The sequence below is a fragment of the Paroedura picta genome, chromosome 4, assembly GCF_049243985.1.
Source record: "Paroedura picta isolate Pp20150507F chromosome 4, Ppicta_v3.0, whole genome shotgun sequence".
Taxonomy (NCBI): domain Eukaryota; kingdom Metazoa; phylum Chordata; class Lepidosauria; order Squamata; family Gekkonidae; genus Paroedura; species Paroedura picta.
The window spans coordinates 36071664-36092302 of record NC_135372.1 but is presented as its reverse complement, the minus strand read 5'-3'; the positions used below and the strand labels follow the sequence as shown (position 1 = coordinate 36092302).

Sequence of the window (20639 nt, the reverse complement as noted above, 5' to 3'; positions counted from 1 at the left end):
TGTCCTAGGGGAACTGATCTCGGTCACTGGAAGATCCTCTGTAATAGCAGGAGATGTCCAGAGGCAACCCACGGACCAGGAGATGCACCAATCACTCTTGATCTTCTGTGAAGAAAGAAGAAGTGGCCACATCACCCACACACCTGTAAGACTGGCCTATCCTACCTGAGAAATCGTCATTCTCAAAAGCAGATTCCAGCGGAGGTCCAAACAGTGCGCTGACGGGCAGGGCATCAGGTTCAGGAACTTTGTCATCACAACTTGAAAAGGAGAGAGAGGGAAAAAACACGCACCTCAGTTCTCTGTGGGGCAGAATCTTTATCCACACCTAAATGGGAAGATTCAAGTCCTAACCCTTGCAGATGCCAGGTGAGAAGCAGGGACTTCTTGGTGATAGCCCTGGCCGTGGTCGAGGCCAGTTTGATTTCTCTGAGGCCAGAGATCACTAGATTTAAGTGCTCTTTGGGGGTTTAGGTTGGGGGGGAGGTTTGTTGATTGACTGACAAAACTGCAAACTGAAATTTTGGGAAATGACAGCAATATATTATGCTACACAAATAAGCCAATGGAAGTTTTAAAAAACATAATTTTAATTAGGAAACAAGTACGTATTTGCAGCTTTCATGTAAAATAGTGCCTGGTAAAGAGTCCAGTTTTCAGGAGGGGGGCGTTATCCGCAAATTCTTTAAAGCAAGTTGCTAGTCCTTATGACTAAAACAAAATACAGCAGTACATGGGAACAGTGCTGACACCGTCTTCAAAAGCCGCAGAGGGGCAAGGATGGAGCTCTCTAGCAGCTGGAGGGAAAGGAAAGAGGCTTCCTCAAGCTGTTACTTTCCATCCTTTCCCTCACCAGCCCCCTCCCACTCGTAAAGCACACTCACTCCCAAGTTCCAGACTCACCTGCAGGCACAAACTACCCTGCCCCTTGTGAATGGTATCCATTAAACCAAACAAGAACATAGAGACAGAGAGGCAGCAATTGGAGCCCCCATCCCAGCTGCATTCTTCAATCAGGTCGTGTTTGAGAACTGGAGCCAGCAGAGGCAGGGCCTTTATAGTGATGGCCCCACGATCGTGGAAATATCGTCCCTCCTTAACGTCGCAGAGCACAGGACTCCGTAAAACAGCAGCTTCAAATGCTTTAACTAGAAAGTGTTTCACGTACGGAGCTTTTGTTGCCCTCAGAACTGAAACGGAGGATCCAGGCCACACAATTACCTGTTTGTCCGGTTGGCAAGGCGGGAGGTCTGCAATTTTCCCAATTTGTCCCCTGCAGGGAAATGAGTTTAAATAAGCTTTGGGATGCAAATGCTCAGCCATACCCCCCTCCCAGTAGTTGCAAAGAGGAGACCAAGATCCAGATCGCAAGTAGAAGATTCTGCAGGAGGCTAGAGCAGAGCTCCCCAACATGGTACCCAAAGATAAATGTAACAAACAAACAAATAAATAAAAATAAAAGATGTCCAACATTACTTCCTTTAGTACTTGTGAAGCTTTTCAGACAGTGGGTGGGGGCATTATAAGACACAGCTTGTTATTGGCTATTCTCATTAAATGAAAGGATCTTCTACTGGAGGATCAGCACAACTAGTAAGCACCTGGGATTTTCTTAGTCATTGTGTGGTTCCATTTCCTGTTCAAGCTTTCCTTGTACCCTGGAGTTGTGAGGAGGGTGGTATTCCATTCAGCTCTGCCTCCTGTGGCAGACATGTTAGGTTTGGCTCCGCCTTCTGTGGCAGCCATTTTGGGTTCAGCTCCGCCTTCTGTGGCAGCCATTTTGGGGTGGTGTTCACCACCCCCTCTCAAAATTACAAACGTGCCCACAGGCTTAAAAACGTTAGGGACCCCTGGACTACAGAAACACAAGTGTTACTTGTCCAAGAGCTCAAAGCTGCAGCCAGACAAATATGACAATTACTCCCTCAGAAAAAGAACTGAGGCTTTGCCCTCCTTTGGCTTCTCTGAGTCCTGGATTACTGTCCTCGCTCACCTGGAGCTGGGGGCGTATCAGAATCCGTTTCCACAGCTGCAGAGGCAAGAGTTCTCAAGTGCCCTACAAGAGGAAGAGATTAGAGGTCAGGACCCACCCAGAGCCAGACACCCAGAACTGACTCCTTAACTGAGGTCGGGTCCCATCTCCTTCCTAACTCATGCCCACAAGGAGCCTTGATATTGTTCCAGCTTCCATCAAATGTGGGAAACAACAAAGAGTAGGTCTGAGTGCAGGGAAAACAAGATGTGTGTTTTGCATGGAGAAGGCCCTGGATTCAATTCCTATCATCCTCTAGCTTGGGAGGGAGATCTTCCTCTGCCTGTGTCTCTGGAGAGCCACTCCAGTTAAGGCAGCAAGGACCAAAGGTCTGAAACATTCAAAGGCAATTTTGTATGTTCATGAGCAAAAATCTACTTTTCCTGTCAGCCAGCAGAACAGTGCAGATTGGGGGTGGCTGTGGCTCAGAGGTAGATCATCTGCTCAGAATGCAGAAGGTCCCCGGTTCAATTCCTGTTCTCTCTAGTTGAATGGATTAGGTAGCAGATGATATGAAAGGCCTTCAGCTGAGCCCGTGGAGATGGCTGCCATTCTAAGTAGACCCACCTACTGTGGTAGCCATTTTGTGATTGGGGCCATTGAAGGAGAAGAAAAAGAAGAATTGGTTTGCATACCCCGCTTTTCACTGCCCAAAGGAGTTTCAAAGTGGCTTACAATCTCCTTCCCTTCTCCCCACAACAGACACCCAGTGAGGCAGGTGAGGCTGAGAGAGCTCTGACAGAAACTGCTTGATCAGAACAGCACCGTAACAAGCCCAAGGTCGCCCAGCTGGCTGCATGTGGAGGAGCAGAGAATCAAACCCAGCTCACCAGATTAGAAGCTGCTGCTCTTAACCACTACACCAAGCTGGCTCTCTGTGACTTGCATTAGAATTCCAAAGGTGTCTGAAGGCCCAAAAGGTAGGAGACTCCTGTAAAATCTGTCTGACCCTCCCCGCAGCCCAACACCACTGCCCCAAGCCCATTTCACCCCCTTGACCACAGGTGGCTCCTTCTCCATCCTTCCCTCACATATACACACCAAGCAAATCCGGGTGGGATGAATTACTTACTAGACGAATGCCTTTTCATGGTGCACTGTGGAAGGCAAAAGGAAAGAGAGTTAAGAGGGGGGGAAAGAGACAGTTCCCCCACATGTAGTCAGCTGCCGAGAATAACCAAGCCCTTCTCTCCCCTCTCCTCCCTCCGGCTCTGGTTATCCAACTGCACAAGCCACTGAAGAAAGGAAGGGGAATGAGCAGCATAAGCAGGGTTGCCATCAGGCCTGGAGAAAAATGGACCTATCCCTTAAATAGAAGAACGTGGTATAGAAATGGGTCTTTGAAGGTTTCCGTGGCATGAACACCACCTGGCAAAGAAAATCGAACCAAACCTCCACTAACAGGACAGGATGTTTTACTCTGGGTCTGTTGGTGACACTAGCGTCAAAAGTGATGTGGCCCAACCAGGGTGTTAACCCTAGATCTCGGGAGAAGGGGGTTTTCTTGGTAAGCATGGAGGAGGATGAGGAGAGCTGATTTTTTATACCCCACTTTCCACTACCAGGCGTCTCAAAGGGGCTTACCATCACCTTCTCTTCCTCTCCCCACCACAGACACCCTGTGAGGTGAGACTGAGAGAGCTCTGACAAGACTGCTTGGTCAGAACAGCACTAGCAGGATTGTGATGAGCCCAAGGTCACCCAGGCAGCTGCATGTGGAGGAGTGGGGAATCAACCCCAGTTTGCCAGATTAGAAGCTGCCACTCTTAACCACTAAACCAAGCTGTCTAAAAGGGGATCCTGGTCCCAATCAGTTTTCCTCCCACGGCCTCAATACATTTCTGTGGACATTTAAGTGGCCAATACTCTCCTCCATTTGGACGTAAGCAACCAATCGTTCTTCCTTTAACCATGTCTCAAAGCTCAGACAGAAATACTATGCATTCCCATAGTGCTGTGAAAATTCAGTGGATTCCTAGGGCCATTCAGAAGGAATCAGTACATTCCAAAAGAGATCGGTCACCATTTCTGTTTGGAATCACCTCTGGCCACTAGAAACCACATTTCCAACATTCCTGGAATTGTGTGGCCTTGGCCACAGCAACCCCCACCCCACCCCACCCCACCCTCCTCGGCCTGCAAGTTGGTTTTGTGTTGCTGCATATACCCATGCAGCAACACAAAACAGGGTCGGACACGAGGATTGGACACAACTGAATGGATAACATCATCATCATCATCATCATCATCATCATCATCATCATCATCATATACCCATGTATGCTGAGCAAGGGCTACACACCACATCATTTCTTTTCAAATTCTATATTGTTTCCTCTTCTTTTCTTTTCAAATTCTACATGTTCCCTTCCTTCTTTTCAAAGCCAACAGGTTCCCCTTTCTCTCCCCCCACCCCTGCCCTTTAGAGACCAGATTTAATCATCCCTCTCTTGGAATTTCGTTTGGGGGTTCTTTTTCTCTCTAAATTGTGAAGCGGACCGCTTTCAGGCACAACGAACAGGGCAGCGAGTACTGGGAGATTTGGAAGTGATGAATAATGCTTGTTAAGCCCTGTCGACGGAACGCCTGTCCTGGGATTAAATCGTGTTGAAGCCCAGCTATGTCCCAGGTAGCAGAGAAGGGGGGAGGGGTAAGGGTGCAGTGGGAAACTATATTATATTCACAGAATATAGATTTCTATGGGTTTCACAAACTGCTTGGTAAGGGGACCTGTACAAGAGTGCTGCTTTACGGATCTCCTGACAAAGCGGCGTGCAAAACGCAGAGACGTATACTATAAATGAAAAATATTTTCCCACTGCACCATTTCCCCCCCTTCTCTTCCTGAAGTCTGTATCAACACAGCCCTCTCTTCTGTCCTTACAAAAAGGTCCCCAAGAAGGTGCCATGTCAGGGCAAATCTGCACAGAGGGGTTTTGGATAGGCACCCAGAGGTTGCTGACAGTCCAGAGCAGGAGGGGCCAAACTTTGGCTCTCCAAACTTCCATGGACTCCAATTCCCATGAGCCCCTGGCCAGCATGGCTCAGAAGGCTCAAAAGAGTATAGCTGGGAATTGTAGTTCATAGAACTCTGGAAAGCCACACTTTGGCCACCCAGCTCCTTTATGTTCTCCAATTTCCCCGTCTACAGGACCCCCCCCCTTCCTGGTCCCTCACCCCCACACTTGGCGGCAGGATGAGGTTGCCAACAGAGGCTTTGAGCTGTTCCACTGCAGCCGAGGCAGCCGCACTGTTGGTTCTCTCCCGAGGCTGCACGGGCTTGATCCGGATGTAGAACTTGTGCGGCTCCTCGTCATCATAATCCGAATCGCTGGACGAGCAGAAGTGGTTCCCGTGCTCACGTGGTAGGAAGAGTCAAGGGCAAAAACCCCATGACGCCTGGTATTTATTCATTCATTTCATTCATTCATTCATTTTCATTCATTCATTCATTCATTCATTCATTCATTCATTCATTCATTCATTCATTCGCCACGAGATCCTAAGATTATCCAGCGGCCGGGCAAGAGACATTTGGAGGTGGCTTGCCTGCTCCCGCATCATGAACTCAGGGTTCCTTGGAGGTCGCCCATTCAGGGTCGACCCTACTTGGCTTACGAGATCAGGCTTGCCTGGGCTATCCACAGAATCATAGAGTTGGAAGGGACCTCCTGGGTCCTCTAGTCCAACCCCCTGCACAATGCAGGACACTCACAACCCTATCGCTCATCCACTGTAACCTGCCACCCCCTTGAGCCTTCACAGAATCAGCCACTCCATCAGATGGCTATCCAGGTCAGAACAACTCCTGGGCAGAACTAGAGCTGGGATGGGCAAGATTGGGGCAGGGTGGAAGCTCAGGGGAGTATAATGCTATGGACTCTGCCCTCCAAAGCAGCCATTTTCTCCAGGAGACCTGATCTCCTTAGTCTCGTGATGAGCTGTAACTCAATCTGGGGACTGGTATCCCTACCTGGGGGAGGATAGAAAAGATTTTGTGGGAAAGGGAAGGACAGCCGGAGACTGCACAGGTGATCACCACACAGTCTATGTTCCATTACTTTGTGGCTGGCCTTGTGTTCCCATGAGGGGCAAGGTTCTCATGCGATGGAGCCAGGGCCTTCTGTCCTCATGAGGGATGTTTTGTTCTCATAGAACATGGCCTTTGGTTCTCATGAGATGCAGCCAGACAAGCCATTCTGTCCTTTCCCATGGAGGAGCTATTTTTTATGTACCATGCTTTTTACTGCCCGAGGGTGTCTTGAAGAGGCTGATAACAGGCTATCCTTCCTCTCCCCACAACAGACCCCTAGGGAGGTAGATGAAGCTGAGAGATTTCTGAGAGAACTGGGAGTAGCCCAAGGTCACCCAGCTAGCTGCAGGCAGAGGAGAAGGAAGGTGGAATCAAACCCAGATCTCCAGATTAGAGGCTGCCTCTTTTAATTACTACACCAAGCTGGGTCTCAAAGGGTTGCTTCGGTCCCATAACAAAAGATCAACAAAGCCCTGATCTTCAACCCACTTACCCCAAATCCCCCATGCACCTCAAAGAGATGGGGATGCAGAGCAAGCAACCATCCTTCCAACCTCCCGTTCAAAATGGCTCAGCTCCCTAATTGTGCTCCAGAATAATAGGGCGGTCAGGGGGGAGCTCAGAAAGGATTTCCCATCCCCATCTTGAGCCACTTTACCTTCTTATTCACGTGAAGCAACCAAGGCAAATCCCCACTCCCGCCCCCAAGGCCCGTCCTCAGCCCTGCTAGTTCCAGAAAGAGGTGACTGACACCATGAAAGGATATCGTTCTGGTTTGTTTCAGGACGGACCGTAAAACCCTCTTCGTCCACTTCCGGAGGCTGCTGGAGTTGGAAGGGAAGTCAGCAGTGAGTGAGAAGCCCCCCGCCAATGTGTTTCCCCCACACACACACTTAAAATAAACCCCCACTTTTTAAAGATACTTTAATCATCATTCGCCTGCTAATATTACCTAACCAGGGCAGGGAGATCTCTTGCACCTAAACGAGAACTACTGAATTATAAAAAATCTAATTAATAAATAAATAAGGGACGGGCTGTTATTTCCCCACTCTGTTCAGTGAATGGCCTCCTTCCTTTGGAAAAGGCACTGCCGTTGACGGAGGAGAAGGGCAGGCTCAGCCCAGTGAAAACACCAAAGGGGCTGGCAGAGACGAGAGAAAAGCCCTAAGTGCTCCGTCAGGGCTAAATGCACAAAGCAAAACAGCAGCTGGAGCCATTAGGGGCCTGGAGAAGCACTGCTGGCCGAGATCCATCATGCTTTTAGTGTGGGTGCAATTTTTAAAAAAAGAGTTGAAGCTGCCACCACCCGGCTCCATCCCAATCTTCGAGGGCTAGGTATTGCTAGGGAGAAGGGGGAATGCACACAACTCACCACCGAATCGGCGTCTGGCGACTCCCTGATGGAGCAGGGGAGAGAGAGAGAAAGAGAGTGAGTGTCGGGTGGACTGCACCGCAAAGCAGGCGCAACGGTCAGGGGAACAGCAAAGGGAAGGCAAAAGGCCCAACTCACACAGAATCCCGCTCTCGGTCTTTGCGGCCCAAGCCAGGGATGCGGAAAGCCTTGCTGCGTGTTCGCTTTGGCCCTGGGGAGGGAAGGAGAGTTGCATCTTGATGACCAATGCACCAGAAGCAAAACGTTTGCCAATTCCCTTCGGAGCCTAATTTTGACGGAGATAACCCACCCTGACTCAGCTGCGACGAAGGAACAGAGTGGCTCAGAGAATGGATTTGATGCGAGCTCATCTCAGCTACAAACACACAGGTCAGCCCTAGGTAAAACGCTTTCCTAGCTCCACACTTGTCACAAAACAGGGAGGTTGCTCCTGGCCTACTTTACAAGGCTGTTTTACGTGCTGCAAGAAGAGAAGGTGCGTGGAACGCTGGACACGCTGAAGGCATCTTACCTCCTTTTAGAAGCCAGCCCAAAACATTGTATTGAACCCAGGCTTTTAATCAAGTGATTCTAACCTTTGTAAATCTCTGTATCCAGAGCTGTTTTACAAGTACCCTTCCTAGGCTATTGGGTTTATGCTCTGGCTTTTTTAAAATAGCTATGATTGCTAATTTTTATATTGTTTTTACGATTTTATTGTATTTTAGATAGATGGTGAGCCACCTCCACCAGGACACAAGACACGAGGGATGCCAGACTCCAGTTGGGACCTGGGGATCCCCTGGAATTACAGCTCATCTCCAGACAACAGAGATCAGTTCCCTGGAGAAAATGGCTGCTTTATGGGGTGGACTCCATGCCATTGTGCCCAGACCTTCCCCAAATCTCCAGGAGTTTCCCAACCTGGATATGGCAACCCTACTCTCCATCCCCCGCCAGTGGCCAGCTGGGACTTCGCAGCCCTCTAGAGATACAGCACAGGAATTTTGGAAATAACACTGCAAAAGTGGCTTTAATGTTGTTGTTTTTTTACTTGGGATTTTTAACAAAGGACTACTGTAACCCGCCATGAGCCGGTTCAGGGAGCGGCGGGAAATAAATCCAATAATAACAATAATAATAACAATAATATTAATAATAATACATTCTCTACCTAGCCTACCTCACAGGGTTGTTGTGAGGATAAAATGGAAGAGCAGAGAGCAATGGAAGCAACTATGCCCCTCATTCTGGAGAGAAAGGTAGGATCTAAATAGGGTTCGAAAATATCTGGGGATTTTGGGGAGTGGTGCTTGGGGAAGGTGGGGTCTGGGGTGGGGAGAGGAACGACAAAGCTATAGATTCCACCTTCCAAAGCAGCCATTTCCTCCAGGCAACCTGATCTCTGTCGCCTGAAGATTAGTTGTAATCGGGGGAGAACTCCAGCCACCGTCTGGAGCAGGGGTAGTCAAACTTCGGCCCTCCAGATGTCCATGGACCACAATTCCCAGAAGCCCCTGCCAGCGAATGCTGGCAGGGGCTTCTGGGAATTGTGGTCCATGGACATCTGGAGGGCCGAAGTTTGACTACCCCTGGTCTGGAGACTGGCAACTGCAGGTCTAAATGAAGCAAATAATATATATTTTTAAAGCTTCCTCAAGAATGCTGGCAAGGAGGTGGATCTAGGATCTAGAAACATTTTAAAAATTTTAAAAAATTCTCCACATGCCTGAAACCTGAAGCAACACCGCCCTCCATGGCCTGGTCTCCTCACTGCCCACTATCGGCCTCCAGGTGGCGCTACCTCAACATCGTCGCCAGACTGCTATTTGTGGCGTCAGTCACGATAGTAAAGCCTAATATTAGCCGCGGATGCAAATCGTATGACAAAACTGAACGCTGCAGAAGGCTGTTCCTTCCCACACCAAGCCCGCTAGCGATGACTTGTTTGTTCCCGGTTTACTGAGATCATTCTGCCTCACGAAGGCGCCTCCATAGAGTCTGGAGACGTGGAAATCTGCATTGGATCGATGCCCCTTTCGGAAAGTTGTTAAATTCACAGAACCCAAGCTGGGACGCTTTGATCACTTCTTAATACTAGCAGGGGTGGATTTTTAAAAAAATATTTGCTTGTTTCTTCAACAACAAAGCAGGCTGCAGCCAAATTGCACCCCCCCTTCCCCCTTTAACTGTGGATTACAGTTTTGTTTTGTTTGTTGCAGTCAAGTCACAGCTGACTCACAGAGACCCTGTGAGGTTTTCAATGCAAGAGACATTCAGAGGTTTAGCACTGGTCTGCTTCCACATCATGGCTCTTGGTATTTCTTTGACACCCCCCCACCCCCCATATAGTAGCCAGGGGCTTCTGAGCCCTGACAAGGTCAGGCCAGCCTAGGCTCTCCAGCTCACGGCATAGATTAATTTATACTCAGCAAGGAAACATTCCACAGCAGGACAAATGCCTGCTTTCTCAGACCGTCAACAAATGCAAGGCCTTTAATGGTAATGAACCATTGCCTTTCAAAAGTAATTACAGTTGTGCACTTTTGTGTATTAACAAGCCCTCGATAGCCGAGCCGTTTCAGGGTACCGAAGGAAGCGTAAAACAGCTTATATTCCTAAGTAATAACTCTTACTGGTTTTCATTGGCCCTGGCTAGCCCGATCCTGTCAGACATCAGAAGCTAAGCAGGGTTGGCCCTGGATAGTACATGGATGGGAGACCACCAAAGAAGTCCAGGATCGCTATGCACAGTGGTGTACCTAGCGTATCTAGCACCTTGGGCAGGCTGGTGGGCGGAGCTTGGTGATAGAGAGTAGGGGTGGGCGGGGCTTGGTGATACGGGGTAGGGGTAGGTGGGGCTTGGTGACACAGGGGGCCACTGGATGGGGATGCACCACGGTTTGTAGCTCAATGGATGGGGATGCACCACGGTTTGTAGCTCAATGGATGGGGATGCACCACGGTTTGTAGCTCAACCCAGGGCATGCACCTTGCTTGCCACATCCTAAATATGCACCTGGCTATGCTGAGGCAGGCAATGGCAAACCCTTCTGTGCCACTCTTGCTAGGAAAACCCAGAAGTCAGTTGTAACTCGGCAGAACTTCACACACACTTTCCATTCTAACAACCACCTCCAAGAGCAGTGAAGGGCTGCACGGCCTGGTGGACGACAACTTGCTCTCGCTCTTTAAAACTGTCTCCCAACTAGGGCCCCTGAAGTTTCAGGCCTACCACTCAACCGAACCACACTATCTTGGTACCGTATTTTAGGTTGCAGATTTCTTCTTGTTGCTACTTTGCACAGCTTCACGAAGACACAGCTCAAATAACAGCAACACCCACCCCGGGGCCAATAACCGGATGATTTCTCTACCTGCTACCATGCCCCCTTTTTGAATCTTGGGTGTCAACCTGCCCAAGCGCTGGGACGTACTTGCCTTCCTGCGCTGGAATCATGCTCAGCTCCTCAAAATCCAGAGGCCCTGGGGGGAAAAACAAAAATACACAAATGTCAGTCCCGCTTAGGTTATTTTGCCAACAAGGCCCCTCAACCTCCTCGCTACGGACAACCTGACCTGGTGGGTGACGGCCGGTTCCTTTGCTCTCCGCGAAGTTTCGTAGCAGCGTCTCCACCCCAATGTTCTCCATGTTCTGTTTGAACTCCTCATGGACCTGTGTGTGATGGGGAGAAGGGAAAGATCATCACTGAGCCAGGCTCCATAATCAAGCTACTTGGTTACTTGAGCCTAGGAGAGAATCATCCCCTGTCCGCCCCCATATATGCTCCCACCTGCAACTCTGTGAATGAGAGGAGTTCCTGTTTTCTCTTACAGCCCCTTAACTCCCCCTCAAAAATTCACGCAAGAAAGAGGGAAAGGAGAACAACTGAAATTGCCTTGCACCGATTCAGACCACTTCTCCGTTTCCCCCACTGTGGCCCGGCTGAACCACTTTGACAGTTGCGTCTATGTGACCTTTCCTCCCACTGCTATTTCCTCCTGGGCCCTCTGAACGACACCCCCTTTGGGGCGCCTTGCTCAGCCTCCCTTCTTCCCCTCACCTGCCCGATCTGGACATGGGTGTCCTCCACAGAGTGCACAAAGGAGCTGATCAGGGTCTTCATATGGCACAAGTGAGAATCTTCTACTTCTTGGAAGCGCTACAGAGGGGAGGGTGAGAAGAGGTTAGGTTGCCTGAGGGTGAGGTTTCCTCCTGCATCTCATTGGCCAGAGAAGAACCTGAGGTTTATTGACAGGAAACGTTTATTGATATGAAACGTTTATTGGTATGAAACATTTATCGATATAAAACGTTTCATCAACTGCTCTCTCCACTGAAAAGTTTCAGGCAGGGGAGAACAGCAGCGGCATCCAATTTCATAAAAACCCAAAAGCCTTGAGAGAGAAAACTTTCCTGGCCAGCACACAAAATAGCAAAGAAAAGCACCTGGTGAAACACAGACCTACCAAGGAACCATAATAAAATGTGTAGAAGAAAAACAAACTCTTCACCTGTATCTTAAAGTGGGGGTAGTCAACCTGTGGTCCTCCAGATGTCCATGGACTACAATTCCCATGAGCTCCTGCCAGCGTTTGCTGGCAGGGGCTCATGGGAATTGTAGTCCATGAACATCTGGAGGACCACAGGTTGGCTACCCCTGTCTTAAAGGGCAATCAATCAGGCAGCAGGCCGACTGCCCTAGGCAGGACATTCCATAATCAAGGTACCACAGAAAAGGCTCCGTCATTGAGAGGAGGTTCTTGCTTATTTCACTATGGAGGCTGCAATCCAAGAACGAGAGCCCACTCAATCTGTTTTGCTGGCCCCTCAGGATTTTCTGTTGTTGTGCCCCCTGCTTATGAAACCCCCTCCAGAGCAAGAAACTTGTGATGCATCGCTTCTTCCAGGACCAACTTGCAAGCAATGGTGGAGATCTAGACCTGGAACTCCAGATGAGTAATCTGTCAGGGGGCCTGATACAAGAACTGGGCTATGCCACCATGGGAGGGTTAGGTCTCTCTCCTCCCCACCCATCCACTGTGACTATTTCCCTAAAAGAAAATGGCCCTTGTGCTTCATTAAGTCCTCAAAATAAGGGTGGACGGACAGATACAACAATCCACCAACACCTGGTGCCTGCCAGGGGGGAGGAGATAGGTGGGACATTTGGTCAGCAGGGCTTCTAATTGGTTGTTCAGATTTCAGGCAGAGGTTCTAACAGACTGCCTTTTAATGTCAAAGAGTCACTGTTAGTTTATACTCGACCTCGCTCCCTGACATTCTGTGGTTGGCTCCTCCCTCCTTGGGCAGCCATTTTATTGTTATTCATATTACCAGAATGTCAAAGGAGCTCACATGCTGAAAATAGGTTGGGGATCATGACAGAGGTCTTTGCTTCCTAGTATGGTTCAAAGCAAGTAGTGGAGAAGCCTTTTTAAACAGGAAGAAGCATTGAAAATCTTCAACAAACAACTTCCTGATCCAGATTTAAGGCTGCCAGCTCTGGGTTGGGAAATATCTGGAGACTTTACGGGTGGAGGTGGGTGTGGGCGGGATTTGGGGGAGAGACGGATTTCAGTGAAGTATAATGCTATGGCATCTAACCTCCAAAGCAGCCATTTTTTCCAGGGGAACGGATCTCTTCAGTCTGAAGGTAAGATCCAGGGGATCTCCAAGTCCTATCTGGAGGTTGCTAACCCTATCCAGATTCCCCCTCCCAATATGGTGTGCCTGGTTTTCAGGGTCAAGTTACACAACTTGTGTTGCTCTTAGTTAGCCGTGAGATGTCAAGTAATGCTTGTCCCATTTTTTTCTCTGGGCTGTCTTGTGATGCCTTCCAGGCAATTTCTTCCCACCCTTAAGGTACAGCAATACAGAAAAAGACACATGCATCTTAAGAAGCACCAATAGTTTCCATTCTCCTTAAGGACAGAGGCATCCATTAATATGAAAAAACCCGACATTGCCGAATTAGCTCAGGAGGTTTCTTTAAAGATTGATCGAAAAGAAAGGTTCCCTTGAGGAAAAGAAGAAAAAAGCAGATTATCTTTTAAATCTTGCAGTGCAGCCCACATGTGGGTGGAAACACAAGCCAGGTCCCTCCCCCACCTGTTTCACCCCCATACCATAGCAGAGTCCAGCATCTTCTGCTCAAAATCGTCGCGGGCCAGGTTGTATTTCTCCACAGCGCGCCGGAGGGCTTCAACCGCTTTACGGGACTTCAATTCGGCCTTCGCACAAAGTGGCAAGAAGGATTCATGTTAGAGAGGGTCCCTCCCCCTTACCACGTCCCCCCTCCCAGGTTCCATGCCTCACACCCAGGATTGGCCTACTCAAGATTCTACCGTGGTCAAACCACCCAATGACCTTCCTTCTCTCAACAAGGCTGGCCAGTGATAGTTTCTCCCCAGCTACAACCTCAAGAACAGTGGTTCTCAACAAGTCTTAGCCACAAGGTGTAGAGTGGGGGTAGTCAACCTGTGGTCCTCCAGATGTCCATGGACTACAATTCCCATGAGCCCCTGCCAGCATTTGCTGGCAGGGGCTCATGGGAATTGTAGTCCATGGACATCTGGAGGACCACAGGTTGACAACCCCTGGTGTAGAGGGAACACTATGTTAGTGGCTAGACAGAAACAATAGAACATGTATTATTACACCATCAGAGGCCATTTAATGTGACCAATTTTAGACAGACTCCAAAGACTTTCCTCAATGGATAAAGTTAAGAAACTTCTTCACGATGAAAACAATGGAGCAACTCTCCACACCGCTAAATTCTGTGCCACTGCTACAAATTTGTGTAAGTCTATACGCAAGACAGAAAAAATAGCACCTCCGATCTAATTGATTCGCTACTTTGCATTTGGCGTTTTAACGAGTTTTAATTATGCTTATGTTTCGTGCTGTTGGATTTAAATATGTTTCTGTATTGATTTTTAAAATGTATCTTTACAGTTTGGTATGAAAGACCATCAATACATTTGGTGGAAGGCTGGAACACTGGCTGCTGGGGAAGCTGGCCTGGAGGCAGGAAAGGGGGCGGCTGCTGCTGGAGCGTCGGCTACCCCGCAAGGACTTGTGGCCAGATCCACCTCTCCAGGGGGGGCTGGAGCGACCCATGAGTGGAGAAGCCCTGAGGGGGCTGAGCAACCGAGAAGGGAGGCAGGACCTGCTGCATGTAGTTGTTGCTTGGGGAGGCAACAGTGGGAGGGCTTCTGCAGTTCTGGCACTGCTGTCAGACTTCCTGATGGCCCCTGGGTTTTGGCCAATGTGTGACATGGAGTGTTGGATTGGATGGGCCACTGGCCTGATCTACCATGGCTCCTCTTATGTCCTTAGGTCCTCCTCCCTTACCTTATCGATCTCCTTCTGGCTTGCCCCTTCCCTACGCAGACGTTCCAGCTCCTGGCATCGGCTGTGGTAGTTCTCCTTGGCCTTTGGGAGGTGCTGAGCAGCTCCCTGTAGGACTTGGACAGCTTCCAGGGTCCCCGCCACTTCGTCCTTTGACTAACAGAGTGTGTATGGACCAGGGAGAGGGGGAGGAATAAAAAATACAAGTGCTTAAAAACAGCCCTGCTGGATCAAACCAAAAACCATTTGGATTGAGAGCCAACAACGTCACGGAATCACCAAAATTCCTCCAAAATTCTATCAGAGGGTAAGAAGAATGGAAAGCATGAGAAAGGAACAAGGACTTTTAAAGGGCATCCCAGTGACCAATTCTCTCTCTCTCTCCCCCACCCCCCACTTGCCCATAGCCAGCAAAACCAATCCAGAAAGACGGGAGCACCACGTAAAAGATTAGTGACTACCAGCTTTCAAGCACAGAGAGAGACAGAGAGAGAAATCTTTCCCAGTCTGGTCCCAGAGATGTTCTATAGGAAGAACGAACCCACAGTAAGAGGTGTTTGACCTGCACAGTATGGTTTCTGCAACTAAAAGCAGAACAGCAGAAGCAGAGTTGGAGATGAACCGATCTTGATCTGATCCAGCAGGGCCCTTCAGAGGTTCTTAGAATCAACAACCATTTTCAAAAATTCACTCTTCTAATCTCAGATCCTAACAGGGGTGGCCAAACTGTGGCTCTCCAGATGTTTACAGACTACAGTTCACATGGAACCCCAGCCAATTGGCTATGCTGGCAGGGGTCATAGGAATTGTAGTCCGTAAACATCTGGAGAGCCACAGTTTGGCCAACCCCTTATGACATCGGCAGACATCTCGTGCTTGGAACAAGGCACCCCATTAGGAGAAGCCATCCATCCATCTCATGCCAGAACAATGTACCTCATTAGCAGAATAGATCTGTAGGATCTGGCCCCATCCATCCCCCTCCTTTTGTTTTGCCAGGAAGTCACAGCTGACTTCTGGCTACTCTGTGAGGTTTTCAAGGCAAGAGATGCTTGGAGGTGGTTTGCCATTGCCTGCCTCCGTGTCACAGCCCTGGTATTCCCTGAGGCTGCCCTTCTGAGTACCAGCCATGGCCGACCCTACTTAGTTTCTGAGATCTGATGGGAGCAGGGGAGCCTGGGCTATCTACCCTGCACATGGCCAGTTATGTTCTATCTTGTTATGACTGGCCAATCTTAATTGTCGCATTTCATTAGTATGCAAATTTTCTAGTTAGTTTCATCCCATCGCTTCAGATACCCATTTTGTAACAAAAGCAATTAAACGGTTCAAATGTAATGCATTCATTTGGTTACTCCACTGGGGTTTTGATCGTGAGGATCTACGGAGGGTGTACTCGCACAGCTCTGTTTGGTTTCTATAAATCCATACACCTGCCTTCCGGAGGCAAAGCCCTTCCCTACCCCCTGCTGAAATGACCAGCAGACACCAGCGATAGGGAGGGAAGGAAATCTTCCTCAGAGCAGAAGAAGGAAGAAGAGTTGGTTTTTATGCCCACTTTTTACTACCTGCTGGAGTCTCAAAGTGGCTTACAATCACCCTTCCCTCCTCTCCCCATAACAGATATCCTGTGAGGTAGGTGAGGCTGGGAGAACACTGAGAGAAACCGCTCTGTAAGAACAACTCTAACAGGACTGTGACTAGCCCAAGGTCACCCAGCTGGCTGAATGTGGAGGAGTGGGGAATCACACCCTGCTCTCCAGATTAGAAGCCACCACTCTTAACCACTACAGCTGGAGATGCAGCTGATCAGCCTTCTTACGGGAACTTCCTACAATTGATGCTACAGCAGCCAGTCTCTACAGAAGAAGAGGGACGGAGATGAGAGATCAGGGGTGACCACAAATACCCACTGACGCCCCGCTTTTCTCCCCAGAGGGGATCCAAAGCAGCTTACATCATTCTTCTCTTTTCCATTCTAACCTCACAACAACCCTGCGAAGTAGGCTAGCCTAAGAGAGAGTGACCAGCCCAAGGCCAACCAGTGTGCTTCCATGGCAGAGGGGAAATTCGAACCTGGGTCTCCCTGATCCTAATCGGAGACTCTAGTCATTACACCATTTGCTGACAGGCTACAAAGCCAAGGCAAAACGTGCGCAGACTCCTGGTTGCATCCCGAAACAAAGGGTATCAAGAACGGCAGTCACAATTCCCCCGGATCTGGCTCAAGGGGCAGAAGACACCCGCCCCTGTTCCCATGGAACCAAACCAGCCCACCTTCTTGTGCACCCGAATCTGCTCGTCTCCGTAGCGCCCGATCTCTTTGATCAAATCCTGCAGCTTCTTCACAAGCTCCGCGTGGCATAGGGCCAGCTTGTCGGACGAGATGCGGAAGACCTCCCATAAGGGGGCGAAAGTCCTGGGAGTGGGGGAGAGAAGGAAAATCAGAAAGACCTTCCTTTAGAGGGAAAAGTCACCACAAGGTGAGAACTTTTGGTGAATACTGTGCAGCTCATTTTCCATGGATCGCTGCTCATTTTCCCATCGATATCATGCAACTCACTTTCAGTTATTTGAGATAGCCTGGGGAAAAAATGTAAAAAGGAAGATCTATTGACCCGTTGCTGAACGGGAGGGGGGGGGAGGATGTAAATTATTACTGATCGCCGTCTTGTTGTTTTGTTTAAGGGGTTTTATGGGTTTTAATGTGTTTTATTGATTGTAAACCGCTGCAAGTCATTGAGAGCGGCGGTATATAAATATAATCATAAATAAACAACCAAACAAACAAATAGGGAGCCCAAGTAACCTGGCTTCACCTGAGTGCATCACAGGTTGGGAGCTAAGCAGGGTTGGCCATGATCAGCCCTTGGAAGGGAGATCATGCCAAGGCAGGCAGCAGCAAACCACCTCTGCTCCCCTGCAGAAGAGGCTGCCATTAATTGGTTGGGACTCAACGGAATGCTCTTCTTCTTCGGCTTGATACAGAAAAGCACACACAATATTCTACCTGTCTGGCTGAACAGCCCATTGGCTTTAAGGCCTAGATGGGGAAATTATTCTACCTGTAAAGAGAAGTCTCTCTCTTTTAAAAAGATCCACCTGTATCAAATAAGACTCCCCACCATACACATTTTTAAAAATTACCAGACATCATTATAACTTGAATGTGAATTTAAGACAACCCCCTCTTTTTTGGACGGTAAAAAGGTAAAGGTAAAGGTATCCCCTGTGCAAGCACCGGGTCATGCCTGACCCTTGGGGTGACGCCCTCCAGCGTTTTCATGGCAGACTCAATACGGGGTGGTTTGCCAGTGCCTTCCCCAGTCATTATTGTTTTACCCCCCCAGCAAGCTGGGTACTCATTTTACCGACCTCGGAAGGATGGAAGGCTGAGTCAACCTTGAGCCGGCTGCTGGGATCGAACTCCCAGCCTCATGGGCAGCTTCAGACAGCATTTCTGTTGCTTACCACTCTGTGCCACAAGAGGCCCTTAATAGTCCCTTATCTCCAAGGCAGTGCTTGTCTGAGAAATAGTTTCAGAGGGCAGCTGTGTTGGTCTGCAGACCTCTTATATTGGTCTGTTATATCCGAGGCCAGGAACATCCTGGAGGCCAACAAGATTTCAGAGAACAAGCTTTCGAGACTCAAAGATCCCTTTGTTGTGAGAAATACTTTCATCTTCTGGCAACTCGAGCATGGTATAGATGGACCATCTTGATTCACCATCTGCAAATGCATAAGCTGTAACCCATTAGAGATGCTCAAGGCCTTTTACTCCGGAGGAGGCTATAAAACATCCTTAAGTGTGGAGGAAACGGTTTCTTCGATGCTGCTTATTCCCACTTCGGCCTGCTTCACCGTCTCCCCCCCACACCCCATCTTTTCTTCCTTTTTTCTTTATGCGTGACAGTGAGCCATTCGTTTAGTGCTCAAATGGGCTGCTTGAATTCAAGTGTTATATTTTCACGGCAAAACGTTTGGCTGGAAGCCCCCCCTTCCACCACTCCACTTTTTTCTTAGATAATACACAAAAGAAAAAAAAGGCGAAACAGCAGCAGGAGGGGAACAGTCCGGTGGCCCGACTATCTATCGATCCTCGGGTAGCTGGGGACAGACCTAATTGTTCCTTTTTGGCAGCAATGCCTTCCAGCCCCGAGCTTTTTGACTGCGGTCTTTTGACTGCAGGATGAGTTCGACATTCTCTGTCGGAATGCCGAAGCTCTGCAGTGTGCATAATTGAGCAGAATATAAATTGTGTCCTGCGGGGGGCATCAAAGGAAATGTGCATTTAGTATGGAGGGGATAGGAACTTCCAGATGCTTTTCAAATTATCTCCTTCAGTGCCCCGATTGGCTCAGCCAGAGACTTCCTGCTTGTTTGAGCACACTTCCTCCTGCTTGCCTCCAGCAACAGAATGACTGCAGACGATAGCTCAGCTAGATGGTTAGGACTCTGTCTCTCTCTTCCTAAGCATGGTGCTTTCTCTTCCGAATATAAGCAGCCTGGCGCACTGCTCTCTCTGCGCATTCAAACACTGCCAACATTCTGCACAGAGAATGCCTCCACAAAGATGTCATAGTCCTGCTGTGTACCGCATGGGTCAGAGCACACCTGGAGTGCTGTGTGCAGTTCTGGAGGCCTCACTTCACAAAGGACACGGACAAAGTTGAGAGGGTGCAGAGGAGACTGACGAGGGTAATCCAGGGCCTGGGGACCAAGCCCTGTGAGGAAAGACTGAGGGACTTGGGAATGTTCTGCCTGGAGAAGAGGAGGCTGAGAGGGGGCATGATGGCTCTCTTTAAATACTTGAAAGGTTGTCACTTAGAGGAGGGTAGGGAGTGGTTCCGGTTGGCAGCAGAGGATAAGACCCACAGTAATGGGTTTAAGCTACATGGAAAATGATATTAGCTAGATATCAGGGGGAAAATGTTTCACAGTCAGAGTAGTTCAGCAATGGGCTGCCTAAGGAGGGGATGAAATCCCCCTCACTTATGGTCTTTAAGCAGCGGCTGGACAAATATTTATCTTGGATGCTTTAGGCTGATCCTGCATGGAACAGGAGGTTGGACTAGGTGGCCTGTATGGCCTCTTCCAACTCTAGGATTCTGTGATTCTATGAAAGCATCACTCCACAGATGCAACATGACACCCAAACCCACCTCTAGTACCATTAAAAGTCACTCTTGCAGCCTTCGGGAAACCATATAGTATTTACTCAAATGCAGGACTATGCTTTTTGGCAGGAACGCCGTCCAAAAAATAGGAGGTTCTCTTAAATTCACTTATACAAGTTATAATGTCTGCTAACTTCATTTTTTGTTAAGTGTACAATGTTTATTTCAGGGGTGTCTTACATTTTTAAGGGTTGTCTTACATTCAGGGCCATCTTCTTCTCACAGAAACGCGGCAATCAACTCCTAAGCTTCAGATTGATTCCCTCCAAGCAGCTTCTCGTATTCAGTGACTCTCTAACTCAGGGGTGGGCAAAACTGTGGCCCTCCAGATGTCCATGGACTACAATTCCCATGAGCCCCTGCCAGCATTCGCTGGCAGGGGCTCATGGGAATCGTAGTCCATGGACATCTGGAGGGCCACAGTTTGCCTATCCCTGCTCTAACTTGCTGCTGCTGCTGCTGCTCATGCCCCCACCCCACCCCCCAAGAAACACACACCATTGCCATATGCAATGCTCAGGAACCGCTAGCTCTGAAGCTCGTGCGGCCCAGTGAGAATGAGATGGTGATCCCTCAAAATCGGCAGGATAAAAAAGGAACTAAACAGAAAACAAAATGCTAAAACTAAAAAATCCTGGGTATCTGAGAAGCTGCTGCCTGGGGCA

At 49.0% G+C, this 20639-nt stretch overlaps 1 protein-coding gene across 11 annotated transcripts in view; it reads right to left on the bottom strand.

The window, feature by feature from the left end:
* The window catches only part of FCHO1 (FCH and mu domain containing endocytic adaptor 1), a 79033-nt gene that overhangs the window by 20921 nt on the left and 37473 nt on the right, over positions 1–20639 (bottom strand). For 8 of the 11 annotated variants that reach the window (XM_077332406.1, XM_077332404.1, XM_077332408.1 and 5 more), the window contains 14 exons: positions 17075–17216; positions 14801–14953; positions 13570–13674; positions 11505–11603; positions 11020–11116; positions 10882–10926; positions 7579–7651; positions 7441–7465; positions 6832–6889; positions 5210–5397; positions 3105–3129; positions 1994–2056; positions 1222–1273; positions 166–260 (listed from right to left, as the gene is read on the bottom strand). In XM_077332406.1, coding sequence (XP_077188521.1) covers positions 166–260; positions 1222–1273; positions 1994–2056; positions 3105–3129; positions 5210–5397; positions 6832–6889; positions 7441–7465; positions 7579–7651; positions 10882–10926; positions 11020–11116; positions 11505–11603; positions 13570–13674; positions 14801–14953; positions 17075–17216 — 1220 coding nt within the window. The remainder of the gene's footprint in view (positions 1–165; positions 261–1221; positions 1274–1993; positions 2057–3104; positions 3130–5209; positions 5398–6831; positions 6890–7440; positions 7466–7578; positions 7652–10881; positions 10927–11019; positions 11117–11504; positions 11604–13569; positions 13675–14800; positions 14954–17074; positions 17217–20639) is intronic. The other 3 variants (XM_077332399.1, XM_077332400.1, XM_077332401.1) reach the window with 3 other exon arrangements.